Source organism: Ochotona curzoniae, unplaced genomic scaffold (assembly GCF_017591425.1).
Source record: "Ochotona curzoniae isolate NIBS_2020 unplaced genomic scaffold, NIBS_Ocur_1.0 contig_3819, whole genome shotgun sequence".
NCBI classification, from domain to species: domain Eukaryota; kingdom Metazoa; phylum Chordata; class Mammalia; order Lagomorpha; family Ochotonidae; genus Ochotona; species Ochotona curzoniae.
The window spans coordinates 56,802,633-56,822,158 of record NW_024466004.1 but is presented as its reverse complement, the minus strand read 5'-3'; the positions used below and the strand labels follow the sequence as shown (position 1 = coordinate 56,822,158).

Below are 19,526 nucleotides of genomic sequence, written 5' to 3'. Positions count from 1 at the left end.
GGGATACCTGGGTCAAATGGCAATAAAGAAAAGCTGAAAGACTTCACCTCCTCCAGACCTGCTATACAAATGATGCTTAAAGGTGTTCTCTTAACAGAGAAAAGGAATCGCTTCTACTAAAACCAAAGGCAAATGGCAGAGAACATCCCAGTAAAATGACAAAAGACTAAATAAAACAATAAACAAACCCATTGCTAAAATGACTGGACCAAACTGTCACCTATCCATATTAACCCTGAATGTCAACCAAATGTCATAGATTAATGGACTGGACCAAAGAACAAAACTCATCTGTTACCTAACAGAAAGACATCTCACCAAAAAAGATCAGCGGAAACTGAAAGGAAAAGGATGGAAAAACATATTCCAGGTTAATGGTAATGAAACATGAGCAGATAGAGCCATTTTTTAAAATCAGATAATATAGAATTTGATGTAAAAAACATTAAAAGATGAAGCAGGACACCACATAATGATCGAAGGATCCATCCACCAAGAAGAGAACACCATAATAAATGTGTGCGCCCCAAATGTTAGGGCACCTAGCTATGTGAAACAAATATTAATGAATTTAAGTTGAGAAATTGACTCCAATACAATAGTGTGGGACCTTAATAACCCATTTACATCAATGGACAGACTGATGAGACTGAAACTTAGTAAGGAAACAACAGAACTCACCTAGACACTAGAACAGATGAACTTAGTTGATATCTACCAAACCTTTCATTCTACAGAGAATACACTTTTTTTTTTATCATGATATAAAACTTTCTCTAGGACTGACCACATTATAGGCCACAAAACAAGTCTCAACAAATTTAAAAAAAATCAGACCATCAGAGTGAAACTAGAGAACAATAAGTCAAAACACCCAGTAAGAGACTGAAATACCTAGAGATTGAATAACATGCTACTAAATGAGCAATGAGTTAAAGAGGAAATTAAAAAATTGCTTGAAACAAATGAAGGCATCAACACAACACATCAAACTTATATGACACAATCAAGGCAGTGTTAAGAGGAAAGTTCATCTCAATCAATGCCTATGTTAAGAAAATTAGAAAAGCACCAAGCAATGAGCCAACATTACAGTTGAAGGAGCTAGAAAAACAACAGCAAACCATTACCAACATTAGCAGGAAAAAAAGAAATAACCAAAATAAGGGAAGAAATAAACCAAACAGAGACCAAAAGAACAATACATAAGATCAATGAATCAAAGAGCTAGTTCTTTGAGAAAAATCAATAAAATACACTCCCCACTGGCCCAACTAATCAGAAAAAGAAGAAGAAATGATCAACAACATCAGAGACGACAAAGGAAATATAGCAACAGATTTTCTGGACATACATAGAATTATAAGGAACCATTAAAAACAATATATGCCAACAAATCAAAAGATCTAGAAGAAACTGATCAATTTTTGAACACATATAATCCCACCAAATTTAATCATGAGGCTATTAATAATCTAAACAGATCTACAACATGGAGTGAAATCAAATCAGCAACTAAAGCCCTTCCAACAAAGAAAAGTCCTGGTTGTATTTTAAAAATTGAAAAAAATCCCTATATACAGATGTTCATAGCAGCTTTATTTCTAAGAGCTATAAATGGAAATAATCCAAATATCCTTCAAAAGGGGAACAGTAAAACTGTGATATATCTATAACATGAAATTCTATGTGGAAATAAAAATAATATATTGACTCAAGTAACAACTTGGATGACGTAACTGCACTTATCTAATATTTCTGAAATAACTATAGAGATGGTAAGCAGATTAGAGGTTGACAGACAGCAGGAAAGCAGACATGTTGCAACAGAGATTGCATAAAGGAGTCTTACAATGGTGGAATACTTGTATCTCTTGACTGTTAGAGGAATGCACATGTGATAACTCTAGAAAGCTATCATGCTGCTGTTAGTTACCACCCAGAATTACAACTCTGATCCTGCTTTATTCTTAGAACCTTCAATGGTTCCCAGCTGCTTTTAGGATATAAGTTAAAATTTTTAACACAGTAGTGAAGGCCAGCCACAATCTTTCTTTTTCATTCAGTCATTCAATTGAAAGGCAGAAAATAAAGAGAGAATGAGAGAAAGGAAGGAACGAAAGAAGGAAGAGAAAGGAGGGAGAAAGAGAAGGAAGGGAGAAGCAGAGAAGCAAAGAGGCGGGGAAAGAGAGAGAGAGAGAGATCTTCCATCGGCTGGTTCACTTTCTAAATGCCTTTCACAGCTACGAGATAGAAACTCAGTCTAGGTCTCCCACAGGGGGATAGGGATCCAAGTATACCAGCTACTGCCCTGCTGCCTCCCAGGATGCTTATTAGTAGGAAGCTGGAATGGAACGTGCAGCCAGCACTCCATTTCATTTACACCTCATACACATAACATGAATATAATTTTATACAGCTGCATTTGACTGTGAGGTGCTACATGAGGGCATTCTGTGGAACTTTCCAGTTTCAGCATCTTGTCAACACTGACAAGGTTCTGAATTTGGAAGCATTCTGGATTTGGGATTATCAAATTAGGGAGTTCACCCTGTAACTGACCCTGTCAACCCTTTTGAATCCTCCAAGCCTGTCTTTAAGGCTGCTTCTTGCATCACCGTTAACATTTCCCTTCATCTGAAAAGTACCATAGTACTTTGTCCATATACTGTTAAGCTTTCATTATATTGTCATACACTTGTATATTTACCTATTTCTCATAAAATCCAGAATTACTCATCTCTTCTTCACATACCAGTCTATGTACATGTAGATACAGGCATAGGAATGGGTGTTTACTTCTGTCGTTAAGACACCAGCCTCCCACACCTGAATGTCTAGGTTTGAGTCTGGCCCTGTTCTCACTGTTCCTCATTTTAGCTTCCTGCCAATGCACATTCTGGAAGGTAGCAGAGGACGACTCAAGTGCTGGGGCTCTGCTACCATCTTGGAGAGCTGGACTGAGTTCCCAATTTCCAACTTTGCCCTAGCTCAGTTTTTGCTGTTCCAAGCATCCGGGGAGGTGAACTAGAGGATTAGAGCTCTCTCTGCTCTCTCTGATTGCCTCTATCTGACTTTCAAACAAAACAAAACAAAACAAAACAAAACAAAACAAAACAAAACAAAACAAAACACAAGTTGATTGAACTATGTCTCGAATATGGAGAAGGATAAGATGAACAGGTCACAGCATCTACTTAATTGACAGTCTCCTTTCATGTTTAAAGACAGACATTATTTGTAGACATTATTAAAAATATGTACTTTTATGAAGGGATCTTAGTCTGTTTAATTTCTCTCTTGTCTTTCAGCAGCAACCTTTTTAAGTTTCTTTTACTCCTTAACCCTCCCTCTTTACTTTCACATTCTTCATAATAAACAAGTACATTTAAAAAATTTCCACTAACTCATCAGAGAAAGAATGCTATAAAGCTAAAAATAAATAAATAAAAAGAACTCAAACTCAGTGTTTGTTCCACTTGAAAATCACTTTGTAGTTTCTTTCTCTCTCTCACTTGCAATGAGAAATTTTATTTATCATTACATATATAAAACTCTTAAAAACTGGAGAAATAGCATGACAACCAGGGCCAAGCGAGCTGAAGCCAGAACCAAGAACTCCATTCAAATTTCCCACATGGATGGAAGGGAACTTACTACTTATCCATTATCTGCTGCCTTCCCTAGCACATCAGAGCAAAGCTGGATGGGAGACCATGTAGCTGGACTTGAACCAGCACTCCTATATGGGAAGTAGGCATCCCAAGCAGCTGCTTAAACCACTGTACCACAAAGTCTACCCTAGTCATTGGACTAAGTAAGTAATAAGCAACTCTTTTTGTTGTAAAAGAGTAACCACAGTAAAGTAGAACTCTTTCTTTCCATTATTACATTCACTAGATAATTACATAGTAGTACTAAAAAAAATCTCAAATAGTACCTCTGGCTCCCATAAATACTTAATACTTGCATATTGAATAAAGTAATAATGGCCATCAAAACATAATTACAGAATGATATGACTACAAGGGATTAAAATCTTTCTGGGACCACTAAATATAACAATAAAGTTTATTTAATGTTTTTAAACATTTGAGAATATTTCAAAAGTTTATGGAAGATGAAATTTTTGGTGATCATTTATATGTATGGGTTTCAGTATTTTTTGTACTAAAGCAAACATATTTTGATTCTATTTTCCATGAAATTTTAGGAAGATTCTCTAATATCTAAAACATCAGTTCATCGAAACAAAGTACTGCCCAATTTATAAAGTAATAACTCTCCAAATTTTACTTAGGTAAACGTAAAGGACATGAGAATAGGAAGAACAAGTAACAATAAACTCCCTAAGTAAATAACTTCATACTCCTGTGACTTCAGAAAGCTGTTAAGAGACAAAATCCTTTTCTAATTGTTCCTGTGTTACAGAAGACCATTTTCAAGATCTACTGTGTTATCAGCATCTATTGTGTTTTTGAACACTTTTTAGATAAAACAAATATATTCTGTAAGAGTCTGAAAGCAGGGAAATGTTTGTTTTTTGTTAGGTCACAAAGACAGCCCTACGTCCATTACATGCTCATTTTTGCTTTGCTTGTCAACAAAATGGGGACTACATTTTGTGCATGACTGTTCTTACTCTCTTCAGTCTAGGATCTAGGCAATTTTCTGTTTTTATATTCCAAACCAACATGGCTTCCCTCATTTCACAGCATTACTATATGTCTACTAATAAAAATCTCTTCAAGCCTTGTCTGGAAATGAGCAATAATACATATTAAAAGAGTAAGTAAATAAGAATTAGTAAATAGGAAAGTTCTGCTTGGGAAAAAGGTTTGTATGCATACTTTTGATGATTTCTTCTTTTCCTTGGAGTTTTTTGGATTAGAAACTGAAGACATTAGAATTTTACTGATTTCAAGTCCGGTCTGAAGCTATAACATTAAACAAAAGAAGTTAAAATGTTGATTTGCAGCAAGTTTCCTCAAAAATATTTAAATGAGAGATCAGGTCTAATTTTATAAAAATGCTTTTTGAGGAAAGAAAATTGCAAGTACAATTTGTATGTGTATGAGTCATTAAGTCTACTGGTAATGGCAATCATTGCCTCTTTATGAGAGCGTGACTTCTTTAATATATGCATAAATCTACCAAGCTGAAAACAAACTAGCATAGGGTTCTTTCAATGGAAAATATATGGTTCTGTCAAGATTTCCAAAGACTTCCTGGCAGTGCATTCAAAGATAAAATAACGTATTGACTGACTCAGAATTTTATTACTAGAGCAGAAAGTGACAAAATTAACAACCCAGGAAGCAGAGGTTACATTCCAGATTATAGGCTTCGGTTAATGAGAACAAAGTGCAATAAAACACGCAGCATTCTAATCACCTCAGAAGCCTTGTCTTGAAATAGCTTTCGATGATGTTCTTCCTCCTTAAGTTTTTCCTCTAGCTGTTTAATTTTGTCCTGCAAAAGATTTTTTTAAAAATGAGAATGATAATATAAAAACTATAACCAAATATCCTTTGTTCCTTTTCCAAACAGAAGGGTCTTAATTCTTAGAGCTTGGCAAACTAAAGCAGAGAGTAAGAAAAAGGAATGGCGGGAGATGCTCTAACATTTCTCTTGGCTTTCTTTCCATGCTTTACCTGCTACTACATAAAGGAGACAAAAGGAAAGCACAGAACAGACACATACACCTGAGGCAGCAAAATCATAAAGATGACACTGTTGAGGTCTGCACGGTTAAACAGTTAGCAATCTTGGGTATCAATGTTTCACTCAAATCCAAGAAAAATAATGCATGTCCACCTTGTATATATGAACAGGATATAACTGTTGGAGAAAAGAGATAGCAGGAAGATAGCTGAGAAATGTAGAATGGAGCCTTTGTTACTTAAAAGATTATATTACATTTAGAAAAACATGAGTGTTACAGGGAACAATGAAGACAAAAAGAAATGAATATGACTTGATGCTATATGACCTTATATAAATAAGCACTACTTCTTATACTAAAGAGGACAGTACTATTTCAAAAAGAGAACTCAATAATAGGAAGTAGGACTTCTTCAAGAAAAATCCTAGGAAATGGAAGAAGGGGGAGAGGTCTGGGATGGGATTAACTGAACTGCAAGTAGTGAAAGGCAATCTTCAATACCCTTTAGGTAAACCATCTGACAGATGAAAATGTTTTGCCTTCTTACGAAAACTCAAAAATCACAATTTCACATCAAAAGACAAGCTCATTCATGCTGTGACAGACACACTGCTTCTTCTTTACAGGAAAGAATTCACATCTGGATGGCTAACAGTTATGAAAGAAGCCTTATAAAGGTAAGATTTACTGTACACTCTCATACAGGGCCAATTACGTTTGACACTAAAGACACAGTCCTTGGCACCATCACTTCCAAAAAAAGGGGAGGGGGGAGCTTACCTCAGCAGTTTTCTGAGTTGCTGTAAGTCTAAGACATTCTTTTTCTAAGACATCAAGCTTTTCAAGTTTTGCATGCAGCTTCATCTGATCCTGCTCTTTCTCCCTTTGAAGTAGGGCCTAGAAAGGATAAAACGAAACCTGGATTTGGCAAGCGATGCCAAAGGATCAAGGATCTGGCAAAAAGGATTTGGCAAACTGATACCAGAGGATCAAGTGTACCACAATTTCTGAGAATTCAAACCACAGCTTGCGTACTTCATTAGAAACATACACAAACATGTACTTACATTAAGTGTTTACAAGCAAAAAAAAAAAAACCCTAAATATTTTAAAGCCATAAAAATGCCAAAAATAATTAAGCAAAATATCATCAAATTGAATCAAGCCATGAAGATAAAGAATAATATGTCAACTGGGGCACACATCAGGAATGCAAGGTTGGTTAACATTTGAAAACCCATCAATGTAATTTACTATGTTAATAATATAGAAAAATACTATATGATTTTTTAATACATGCAGAAAAAGCTGCAAAAGCTGATATTCATTCATTATAAAAACACAGATTTTTCACAACTTAATAAGTAGCTATGAAAAGCTAATCTACTTAATAGTATAGGTCTAGTAGTTTCCCCCAAAGATCAGGAACAAAGCAAGAATGTCAATACTTACCACTTCCACTTTTTACCTGTAATAGCCAATACCACAAGGTAAGAAAAGGACAATAAAAATTGAAAAGGAAGAAATATACTTGTCTTTATTCACAGATTACTGTGTATTAAAAAATCCTTAGAAAATATGAGAATTACTAGAACAAATTTTATCAAGATCACAAGATACAAGATTATACAAAAATCAGTTAAAATTTTATATGCTAGCAATAGACACATGAAGAATCAAATTAAAATACTATTCACAATTGTATTAAAAGCATAAAATGTTTAGAGCTACATTTAACAAAAGAGGTATAAAGCTTTCTCTCATTAACAACCACAAGCCCAGGGCTGGCATTTGAGTGGTTAAGATGCCTCTTGGGACCCCTGCATCCTCTATTTGAGTGGCTGCACTTTTTTGTCTAACTTGCTGATAACACATACCCTGGAAGGCTGGGAAGGATGGCCCAGGTACCTTGGTCCCTACCACCTACATGGGCGACCTGGAATAAATAGTAGGGTCCTGGCTGTTAACTTGGGAAGTGAACCAGTGGATGGAAGGAATATCTTTCTGTCTCCTACCTTTCAAATAAAAACAAATAAAATAACTAATTTAAAAGAACCCCACAGGAGCTGGTGGGGTTTCCCAAGCATCTACATGTAGCTCCCTGCTAACAGCCTGGAACAAACAACAGAACATGGCCCACAAGTTTTACCTCTGGCTACCCACTTGCAAGACCTGGATGAAGCTCCCAACTGGAGACACCATTATGCTCAGTGAAATAAGTCAATCCCAAGTGGGAGATCTGGGCCAAGATCCTTTGTTCCAAGCTGTAGCCTGGTTCAGCCCTGTGATGGGCATATGGGAGGTGAATTAGTGAATGAAAGCTCTGTCTGTATGTCTCTGCTAATAAAACGAAATCAAATGAAATAGTTTTTAAAAAAGTACTCCAGCAAGTTAGTGGGAAAGCTAAAGTTTTGACAAAATAGTATTGGAACAACTGGCTATCTAAAACCGAGTACATTTTCTTACTATGTAGAAATTAGTTCCAGACAAATCACAGACCTAAAATCAAAAATAAAAACTAAAAAGCAACTAGAAAAGTTTATAAGATTAAATACACCATGACTCAGCAGTTCTATTTTTTTGATATTTACCCAAAGGAAGCCAGCAAACTGTGGCATTTGTACATTAAAATTATATACAGCATAGACAGGAGTGAACTACTGACATATACAATATAGGTAAATCAGAAAAACTTAATTCTGAGTGAAATAATCAGATTAAAAGTTATATATTCCACATGACTCCATTTGTATGAAGTTTTGGAACCAGCAAAATTAGTCTAAGGTAAAAATAAATGTAGTGTCTTATTGGGAGCTGGGGAACTGCAGAGAATAACTTGAAAGAGAGCTGGGGATTCTCTAGGAGAATGAAAATGTTCTATTAACTGATAAGAATGTGAATTCAATGACACATGTTGTATTTAGTGCAGATATGCACACTTATAGTTTGTGCATTTCAATGTATGAAAATTACACAAGTAAAACATTTTTAAAACTGCTGAAAGTTACTGATCTCATTGTTTGGTTCGAATAGGAGTTTCCAGGTCACTAGAATTTATATGCTAAACTTTCTAAGATAAAGTGGTTACCCTTGTTGGCTATCCTATCCTAAGTTATTCCATAATTGTTAAAACTTTAAAATTTCCCAAATCTAACAGATATAACGCTTTTGTTGCTTCAATTTGCACTTTCCTGTTTATTAATGAACTTCATCATCTTTTCTATAAATGGTGAGGCATTTGTGATTCCTGTATGCTCATTTTTCTAGTTTTGCTGTTTTTTTACATGTTGTTTTTATCATCATTTTAAAATGAATTTTATTATATGTTTAAATAACACAAAGCATTATTACTGCTATTATATATAGTATTCATATTGACTTGTCCTCATATTTAATATCTTCTTTTTAAGAAGATTAATTGATGTCTTTATTTGAAAGGCAGATTGACAAGCTCAGAAAGTGAGGGAGCTTTCCCATCTGCTAATTCACTTTCCAATAGGTACAACCACGGGGGCTGGTCCAAGTCAAAGCCAGGAGCTCAGAACTCCATCTGTTCTCCCATGTGGGTGGATGGGCCCAAGTACTTGAGCCATCTTCAGCTGCTTTCTCAGCAGCATCAGCAGGCAGCCGGATATGAAGTTGAGGGCTGGGACTTAAACTGGCATTTCAACCTAGAATGCTGGCATCATGAGTGTCGGATTAATCCAATGTGCCATAACAACAGCCCCATTATTTACCATCACCATCACTCTTCTTTCTGTTTCTGCGTCTCCAACCTTCTAAAGAAGATAACTTTCCTTCTGTCTGAACAATATCCATTAATGTTCTTTTTACTGTGGATCTATTAGTAACAAATTATATCAGTCTGTTAGTCTTGAACGTCTTTATTTCTAAAAAATATTTGTCCAAATCAAAGAATTCTGGATTGCAGAAGACATGGTTTTTAAGACATGGTTTTTAAGACATGGTTTTATCAATCTACTGGCTTCTCTATTCAGCACTGAGAAATCAGTTACCAATTTGTGCCTCTGAGTGCAATTTGTTTTCTGATTCTTATAAGATCTTATTTTTTTTTTGGGCCCAGCGCGGTGGCGCAAGTGGTTAAAGGTCCTCGCCTTGCACACCCGGGATCCCATATGGGCGCCAGTTCTAACCCCGGCAGCCCCGCTTCCCTTCCAGCTCCCTGCCTGTGGCCTGGGAAGGCAGTCGAGGACGGCCCAAAGCTTTGGGACCCTGCACCCGCGTGGGAGACCCGGAAGAGGCTCCTGGCTTCGGATTGGCATAGTATCGGCCCGTTGTGCTCACTTGGGGAGTGAATCATCGGATGGAAGATCTTCCTCTCTCTCTCCTCTCTGTATATCCGCCTTTCCAATGAAAAAATAATAAAAATAAATCTTTTTAAAAAAAAAGATCTTATTTTTGTTTTATTATTTACTTTATTTACTTTACTTTACTTTACTTTACTTTACTTGAGGAATCTAGGTATAGCTTTTATGCCTTTCCTGCTTTGGTTTAAAGGGCTTTTTGAGTCTGTGGCATGACTTATTAAGTCAGTTTTAGAAACATTTCAGACATGATCTCATTAAATACTGCTTCTGTCTTACTCTCCCTTACTTTTCCTCTGAAACCCCAATTACACATAGGACAGACCTTCTCACACTTCCTCTGTATCTTCTTCTGTTTTCTAAATTTATTTTGTTTACACTTTACGCAGTTTCTCCTTCCAGTTCACTAATTCTATTCTAATCTGTAATTAAATCCATGCACTGATTTCTATATTTTGGTTACTGAGATTGTTTTAGTTTTATAATTTTTCTACTTTTATGGTTACCAATGCTTGTCGAAACATTTTTTTTTCTTTCATTAATTCATTCAAGGTTTGTTATTTAAAAGGTGGAGATACGAGAGAGAGAGAGAGAGAGAGAGAGAGAGAGCAGGTGGAAGGATGGAAGGATTGGAATGGGGAAGACTGAGAAAGAGAGAGAAGGAAGGCAGGAGGGAGGTAGAGGAGAATGAGAGAGAATCACCGTCCTCTGCTTCACTGTTCAAACAGTTAACAGCCAGCACAGGTCCCAGTGCTCCCTTCAGGTCTCCCATGTGAGTGGCAGTGCCCCAGGCATCTGGGTCACCTTCCAATGCTTTCTCAGGAGCATTAGCAAGGAGCTGAACTGGAAAGGGAGTAGCTGGGACTCAAACCAGCACTCCTCCATGTGATGCTGGCCATTGCAGGTGTCAGTCCATGATTGGCTTGCTCCACTACAACACTGGCTCCTCTACTGTAATTTTCAACCTTCTAAAAATATTCTCAATCACAGCAAGCAAAATCATTTTAAAGCTAGTCAAAATTAGTATCTGTTCAGGATAGTATGAGAAAATGTCTAGATTATTTGTTTTGTATGCAATTTCTTGTTGACAGTATCTCATCTTCTACTGCCTGGCTATCTCTGACTGAAAGTTGCTCATCGCACTGAAGAAATGTTTGCAGAAATAATGTGGGCACCCTGGGGATATTAGTAATTCAGGAACATTTAATCCAATTTCAGGCCACCTTGACAACCTGGAGCAGAGTTGTAATCTGATTTCCTTTCTTGTTCACCCTTTCAAAGTTTTAGAGCACAAGAGATTCGCTGAAGTTTCTACTCTAGATAGACCTCAAACCCCGATTCTGATTTTCTTAGCCTTAGCAGGATGGTTGTCAAAGGCATTATTCATGTTCCCAATACCTTTTCTAGAATCTAAAATGCCCTCCAAAGAAGGAGTCTCAATTTCTTCAACTTAAATCTATACACAGATTTCAACTGGGTGTTTTTTTTTTTTTTAAATCACCTTGTTGGTTTTGTAACACATTTGTGAATTTCTCCCTTTTTGCTTTTAGTATTCTATTTTTTTCTATTCAGGATTTATTTATTTATTTGAATGAACGACAGAGGGATCTTCCATTGGTGGCTCTCTCCTCCAAATGGACTGTAACAGCTGGGACTAGGCCAGACCAGACAGGAGCCAGGAGCTTCGTCTGGGTTTCCCATATGGGTGGCAGGGATTTATGTACTTGAGACACCATCTTCTGCTTCCAAGGCATATTAGCAGAAGTTGGTTTGGGGGCAGGGCAGCTGAGACTCCAATTGGTAGATCAACATGAGATGTAAGTGCCATAAGCAGCATTACAACATTCACCTAATTTTTCTTAGTTTACCATCCAGAAGAATTGTTTCAAATGATTTAACCTTGCCATTACTGTAAGTTAATATCTATATATAATTTTATATTCTACTCAATTAAGGTCAAGACAATTTTTCCATGGTGTTTTTTAAAAAACATTAAATTATATTATCATTTCTTTAGAAAATATGCTCACCTGCTGTTCTAGAATCATATTCTTTTCTCGCTCTACATTGAGAACCATTCTCTTTGTGTATTCCAGTTGCTTTTCTAGAAGAGTGCAACGAGATTGTGCTGAGCTTAGCTGTATACTTATATCTATTAACAAGAAAAAAAATGAGTCAATTGATTATTATATAGGTTACAAACCCAATCAACAAAACAAATGTATCAAGTAATTCAATCAAGAGCAGAACGTTCAAGGCCTCTTTCAGTTCCTAATATGAACTCCCGGGGGCTTATGAATATACATCTTGTGAATATCTCATTAGCTATGTTACTGATTTAACACTGCCTTTCCCTCAAATCCTAGAGGGCAGAAAGGGGAGAGTGACAATGACTTCTAAGAAGACAAAATTCGGGCCCGGCGCGGTGGCGCAAGTGGTTAAGTCCTCGCCTTGCACGCCCGGGATCCCATATGGGCGCCGGTTCTAATCCCGGCAGCCCCGCTTCCCTTCCAGCTCCCTGCCTGTGGCCTGGGAAAGCAGTTGAGGACGGCCCAAAGCTTTGGGACCCTGCACCCGCGTGGGAGACCCGGAAGAGGCTCCTGGCTTCGGATTGGCATAGTATCGGCCCGTTGCGGCTCACTTGGGGAGTGAATCATCGGATGGAAGATCTTCCTCTCTGTCTCTCCTCTCTGTATATCCGCCTTTCCAATAAAAAATAATAAAAATAAATCTTTAAAAAAAAAAAAAAAAAAAGAAGACAAAATTCCTGATTGTTCTGGGAAATAGCAAGATGTATGTTGGTACTTGAAGAAGTTAGAAAATGGAATGAAAAGATCAGTTCATTTTGGTGCAAAACAATTTTTGAAATCTACTTCATGAAGTCTCCAACCAATACACTTCTTCTCTTTCAGGAAACTCAGGTACATACATCCCATCACTCCATTTTCCTCTGCTCTTGACTGCTCCCAGCCCAGTGAGCCTCATAGGGATAAACAACCTATCTGTAATCCTGCAACACTTTTCTTCCCACAGTTCTAACTCTCCTCTCTCCCTACTTCTTCGTTCTACTTGTAAGCTGGAACACAAAGTCAGGACTTATTTATAAGAGTAAGTGTAATACTATAAGGAAAAAACGAAAGTTCTGAATGTTTAAGTGAAATTATAGAGAGCATATACTTTGTGCATTTCCAAAGCTCTTGGGACCACATGTCACTTCCCTAATTTCCACAGATGCCACAACTACCTTTTTCCTCTAATTAACCCAATTTTCCTCTCATTAGATAGATTTCTTTGATTCTTCTATTGTTTTTTATATTAATTTCTAGTGTCACTTTATAAATTTCCAATTATGAGCATTAGTGTTAATGGGAATGTAAAATATTTTGTGGGTTAAATTGGATTCTGTTGGTTATTCTGAAAATATTTTAATTTATTTTCACAATTTGCTTAAAAATCTAACTTTTTTGCAAAATGAAGATTGATAAACTGGAAAAAGTGGCTTAGTTGTAGTATATTCAATGCTACACTCATTTTTCTGCACAGATGGCAGTGGCCGAGAGGCCTCAAAGCCTCAATGTTTCTTAGAACAAAGGTATCTGAACCTGCTTAGTGTGGACTTATTACTTTCAAATAGTAAACTTTGGTAATCCCTCATTTCTAAGAACTATTGTTTTCGTTTGCTTGCTTTTACCTTTTTTCTGCTTAATCAGCTCCTGGTGTGCCAGATTTCTTTCATTTGTTTCATTCTGCAAGGCCTTTTTGTATTGTGCCGCCTCTCTCGAAAGAATGTTCAGGTTATCTTCAGCTTGTGTTCGCTCTAGCTCTAAACGATGAATCTTTTCCTGAAGGGTTCTTAAGGCCAAAACAAGAGCTGTTGGGAAAGAATTTGCTTGATGCTTTGAGTGAGAATTTTAAAACATTTACAATTACAGAAACATATAAAAAGGCAGCATGTTTTGCTAATAAGTCAAAAGATTTACAAGTAGGGCCTAGCACGGTAGCCTAGTGGCTGAAGTCCTTGCCTTCATGAGCTGGGATCCTACATGAATACCATTGGTGTCCCGGCGTCCTCACTTCCCATTCAGCTCCCCGTTAATGGCCTGGGAAAGCAGCTGAGGACAGCCCAAAGCCTTGGGGCCCTGCACCTGCCTGGGAGACCCAGAAGAAGCTCCTGGCTCCTGGCTTCAGATTGGCTCAGCTCTGGTCATTGTGGCTACTTGGGGAGTGAACCAGCTGACAGAACATCTTTCTTTCTGTCTCTCATTCTCTCTGTATGTCTGACTTACTAATAAAAAAAATCTTATAAAAACAACAAAAAGATATCCAAATAATATACGTTTGTCACCAAAACATAAAATAAAGCCAAAAATTCTAAAAAGTGACACATTTTCTTTAACATATTTTGTTTAAAAAGATGTTTATTATTACATTTAGTCACTTGTAGGATTAAGGAAGCCAATAAACATAATGTAAGACAATAAATGTTTTTCAAATGTAAGGGCATGAAGATAATACACAGTCTAGGGTTAGAAAAATCTGAGTGCAGATTAAGAAAATTAAAATGTACAATTTACTAGTTAACATGGTAATTCAGGCTCACAGTTAAAGGTTTTTTTCCTTCAGTTTTTGATGTCTTCAACTTTTAAAAAAAAATTTATTTATTTACTTGAAAGACAGAGTTATAGAGAGGGAGAGACAGAGAAAGAAATGTGTTTGAACAACTAGTCCATTTGCCAAATGACTACAACAGCCATGCTGTGCCAGGCTGAAGCCAGGAGCCAAGAGCTTCATCCAGCTCTCCCATGTGGGTGGCTACAGGAGCTCAAGCACTTGAGCCATTCTCTGCTGCGTTTCCCAGATTCATTAGCAGAGAGCTGGTACTTGAACTGGCATCTATGGGGGAAGCCAGTACTGCAGGAGACAGCTTGATCTCCTCATCACAACTGCCAACCCTAGATGAATTCCATTTTAGTCAAAGTAGAACTTTTCATTAAACTGCCTAAAAAATAGTGATTTACAGATGAGATCTAACAGCTACTTTCACTGGAAAACAATTAAATTTAATGGTTTTCCTGATGTCAGGCCAGGAAGTATTTATGTGCCATTGTGACTTTTATTCAATTTATTAATAATATTTTCATAATTCAGCTTTGTTCAGAGTTAAACATTTTCAAATACTTGGAGCCTGTACTGTGGTAAAGCAATTTGAACTGACACGTGCAATGCCAGCATCCCATTCGGACAGTGGTTCAAGTGCTAGCTGCTTCATTTCCCATCTAGCTCCCTGCTAATGTTCCTGGGAAAACAGTGGAGTAAAGCTCAAATGCTTGGACCCTTGCACCTGTATGGGAGACAGGGACGAAGCTCCTGAATCCTAGTTTCTGCCAGGCCAAGCCCCAACCACTGCAGCTGTTTGGGGAATGAACAGCAGGTGGACGATCCATCTCTCTCTGCTTCCATCTTTCCTCTCTGATGTTGAAATAACTAAATAAATCATTTAAAAATATTTTTAAAATACTGTTTTATATTCTCTATTCAGTTGTAAATTCAAATCATAAAACTACATATCAATGGAACAAAAATATTATAGATTTTACACAGTTGTTACCCAAGTAGAAAATTGTTTGCTAGACATTTATCATTTGATATTTACTAACGAAATAGGTCATATTTATCACTTTTTACATGGTATCTATATCTGGTTCACGGATGCAGACTACTATTTCTTGTGAGTTACTCCACAAAGCTAGTCATTAAAAAAGTTTTTTTCAATTGTCATATTATTTTCCATGATGCTGTTTTGTAGTTATAGGGGTTTCCCCCTTTCTTTCTCCTTTCTTCCTCCACTCCTCCCCTCCTACCATCCCCCCCCATATTATTACAGTAATATAGTACTTTGGTAACTGTTACAAGTTTAGCATTCTGCTGTTTAAGTGCATGATGGCATTGTAGAAAGGTAGAAATTCTCACATCATGTTGTCGAGGTATATTTAACTGTTTCGCTGGAGTCCTCCTTTCATTCAGGAGCAGAGATGACTACTGCAAAATATCTTTACTTCCCAGTATGCCACTTACCATCATATGGTTCTTCTATGAGAATATATGTATATACTTGCTCACCTATATATCTACTTGTCTTGTATACACAAAGCTAGCCTGTTTGTAGATGGGAACTATTGTTGCAGCACTTTAAACAATGAGAAATAATTAGTATTTAAGAAAATATATGGCATATGGGCCCGGCGCGGTGGCGCAAGTGGTTAAAGGTCCTCGCCTTGCACACCCGGGATCCCATATGGGCGCCGGTTCTAATCCCGGCAGCCCCGCTTCCCTTCCAGCTCCCTGCCTATGGCCTGGGGGGGCAGTCGAGGACGGCCCAAGGCTTTGGGAACCTGCACCCGCGTGGGAGACCCGGGGGAGGCTCCTGGCTTGGGATCGGCATAGTATCGGCCCGTTGCGCTCACTTGGGGAGTGAATCATCGGATGGAAGGTCTTCCTCTCTGTCTCTCCTCTCTGTATATCCTCCTTTCCAATAAAAAAAAAATAATAAAAATAAATCTTTTTTTAAAAAAAAAAAGAAAATATATGGCATAAGTAGGGCATAATATATGGCATACATATTTTCCTAATTCCATTTGAAGATCCTTCTAACTGTATACTTAAAATTAAAATATTGATATCTTATAGATACCTGGATATTCTGGCTTCCCAAAAGATTTTCACAGATAATCTTGGATATTTGTAATTTCTGAATCTAACCTTTGTATAAGAAACAACTTCTCTTAATTCATCAGCATTTTAAGTATCTACTTTTACAAGGATTCCAGATCTGATATTTTGTTGTTCAGAGTACTTGCTTGTCTTTATGGTAAACTTGAGATACGAATCCAAGTGGTTACCTTAATCTATAGAAGTGAAAATTAAAAATACTGGTTTGTCTAGGTTCATTGGAAGTTATAGCATCAGAACTGACATGAAGAATTTCTAACACAAACATCCGTTTGTACCACCCTTCCAGTTGTCTAGAATATCTTACATTCATATTACCTTGGCTATTTGGGCTCTGAAGCACTTTAGAAGAGGTACCTTGTTTGTTCACAGGGAAGTGATTCTGATGTGATTCATTCTGAGGGCATGTTGGAACAAACACTCTTTCTGGTGGTCTAAGATAGCTTCCTACTATGCTATGCATTAACTCTGAATCCATTACCTGTAAAAGATAAGGAATGATATAGTATAGCATCATTATTTCCTATTTTAAAAAATACACAAAAATTTGGGTGAAACTAACATAACACAACTATATGTGATGGTCTTATATTTTCACAAATACGCTATCATAAGTTCAACCACAATAAGCTCAGCACTAAGTGAGTATTTACTGCGTAACTAAAGTGGACAATGTTTCAATAAGCGCAGAACTTGGAGTAAGCAGGACATTCCTAATGGAAACTTGGTTTCTCATTTAACTTTTTTTTTTAATATAGCTTTAATTATTTATGAAAAGACTGAGCTAGACAGAAGCATAGTTGGAGGTACATAGTTGTGGGCATATGTGAAAGAAATTTCTGAAAAGAAAAGTCCCTAACCTTCAATTTCTACTCTGGTAGGCCCAACATGAAGCCTTACTGTAGGCAACAGAAGAGACCTCAGGATTATTGCTGAATACTTTAATTTTATGTGTCTGCAAGAGGGTAAAAAAGACTGCAAAATGTGGGTCTCATTTGTCCATGGTTGGCAAAATCCAGGGAAGTACAATTTATTACCAGAACCATACCAGGACAACCAGGGACAGCCAGGGAAGTTATCCACAGTCTCCACAGTTTATAAAAATCGTCAGACCTTAGTGGCTGCAAATAAGGGGAAATTGCATAAAACAACCGTCCTTCAGGATAGTAATAATTTGAGACAGAGAATTTTCACTTCTTAGGAAGAAAATGCCTATTGCAATAATTGCATAAAACTACTGGGGGATGTCTTAGGAGTCAGAGATACTATGGTGGATTCTTAGAATGGGGAAACCTCTGTTTCCTATATTATGAATTCTTTCATGTCTGGATTATTTTTCTTAGAGAAACTGCAGAAAGAGCAATAGTTTAATTTATTTGATCTGAGTGCTGTCTGTGTGTGTGAGAGAGAGAGAGAGAGTGCATATCTAGCTCACTTTAGCAGCAAATACAGTAAAGGTAGGGCCAAACAATCTCTTGTTCCCTTAAAAGTAGTCTTACAACTGAGGACAATTTACGGTCAAGGAACATGAATGAGATTCAACAAATGATTCATCAAGTGATCATTCAATAAACAATATTACAAAAATTCAAGAAATCCAGTTAAGCCTTTACCTTAGTCCTTACATCAACACAGACCTCAGCTGTATTAAAGTGAAATTTTAGAGAAAACTTTCAAAGTATTTTTTTTAAATCAGTGAATAGCTAATTTTTTTAAAAGATTTATTTTTATTGGAAAGGCGGATATACAGAGAGGAGAGACCGAGAGGAAGATCTTCCCTCTGCTGATTCACTCCCCAAGTGAGCGCAACGGCCGATGCTATGCCGATCTGAAGCCAGGAGCCTCTTCCGGGTCTCCCACGCGGGTGCAGGGTCCCAAAGCTTTGGGCTGTCCTGGACTGCTTTCCTGGGCCACAGGCAGAGAGCTGGAAGGGAAGTGGAGTGGCCAGGATTAGAACTGGCGCTCATATGGGATCCCGGGCGTGCAAGGAGAGGACCTTAACCACTGCGCCATCACGCCGGGCCCGAATAGCTAATCTTATAATGGGCAAAATATTTTATGCTTAAAAGCAGAGGAAGGGCCCGGCAGCATGGCCTAGCGGCTAAAATCCTTGCCTTGAACTCCCCGGCATCCCATATGGGAGCCGGTTCTGATCCCGGCAGCTCCACTTCCCATCCAGCTCCCTGCTTGTGGGAAAGCAGTCAAGGACGGCCCAAAGCCTTGGGACCTGCACCCATGTGGGAGACCCGAGAGAAGTTTCTGGTTCCAGGCTTCAGATCGGCACAGCACCGGCCGTTGCGGTCACTAGGGGAGTGAATCATTGGACAGAAGATCTTCCTCTCTGTCTCTCCTCCTCTCTGTATATCTGACTTTGTAACAAAAATAAATAAATCTTTAAAAAAAAAGGTAGAGGAAAAAACAGAAGAAAAGATAGCAAAAGCTACAATACAAAAAATTGAAAGGAAAACAAATTTTTACATTTTAGCAAAAAGGACTAAAATCACTACTATTGAAAGAGGTTTTATAAGTAAGAAGAAAACCATAATTTAAAAACATAATTTAAAAATTGGCAAGTGACTATAAAACATTAATTCACAGAAGAATGTACACCATGAACAATAAATTTTGGTAATAACAAGAAGTGGTCAAATCCAGATTTGAAACTAAGTTATGGGAGCTGAACCTCAGCTCAGATCCCAGCTCTGTCAAACGTTTTGGCCTTCTGAAGACATTTTTCTCCTGTGGGTTTCAACATTTTCAATATAATTGATTGTAGTACTTTATGAGGCTTCTGTAATTACATGAAA

At 37.4% G+C, this 19,526-nt stretch overlaps 1 protein-coding gene across 3 annotated transcripts in view; it reads right to left on the bottom strand.

The window, feature by feature from the left end:
• Nucleotides 1-19,526, bottom strand: part of CEP57L1 (centrosomal protein 57 like 1) — a 58,796-nt gene that overhangs the window by 7,872 nt on the left and 31,398 nt on the right. For 2 of the 3 annotated variants that reach the window (XM_040983870.1, XM_040983871.1), the window contains exons 2-7: nucleotides 17,038-17,200; nucleotides 13,682-13,861; nucleotides 12,021-12,142; nucleotides 6,446-6,562; nucleotides 5,395-5,472; nucleotides 4,851-4,937 (exon numbers count right to left, since the gene is read on the bottom strand). In XM_040983870.1, coding sequence (XP_040839804.1) covers nucleotides 4,851-4,937; nucleotides 5,395-5,472; nucleotides 6,446-6,562; nucleotides 12,021-12,142; nucleotides 13,682-13,861; nucleotides 17,038-17,197 — 744 coding nt within the window. In that variant the 5' untranslated portion in view covers nucleotides 17,198-17,200. The remainder of the gene's footprint in view (nucleotides 1-4,850; nucleotides 4,938-5,394; nucleotides 5,473-6,445; nucleotides 6,563-12,020; nucleotides 12,143-13,681; nucleotides 13,862-17,037; nucleotides 17,201-19,526) is intronic. The other variant, XM_040983872.1, reaches the window with a different exon arrangement.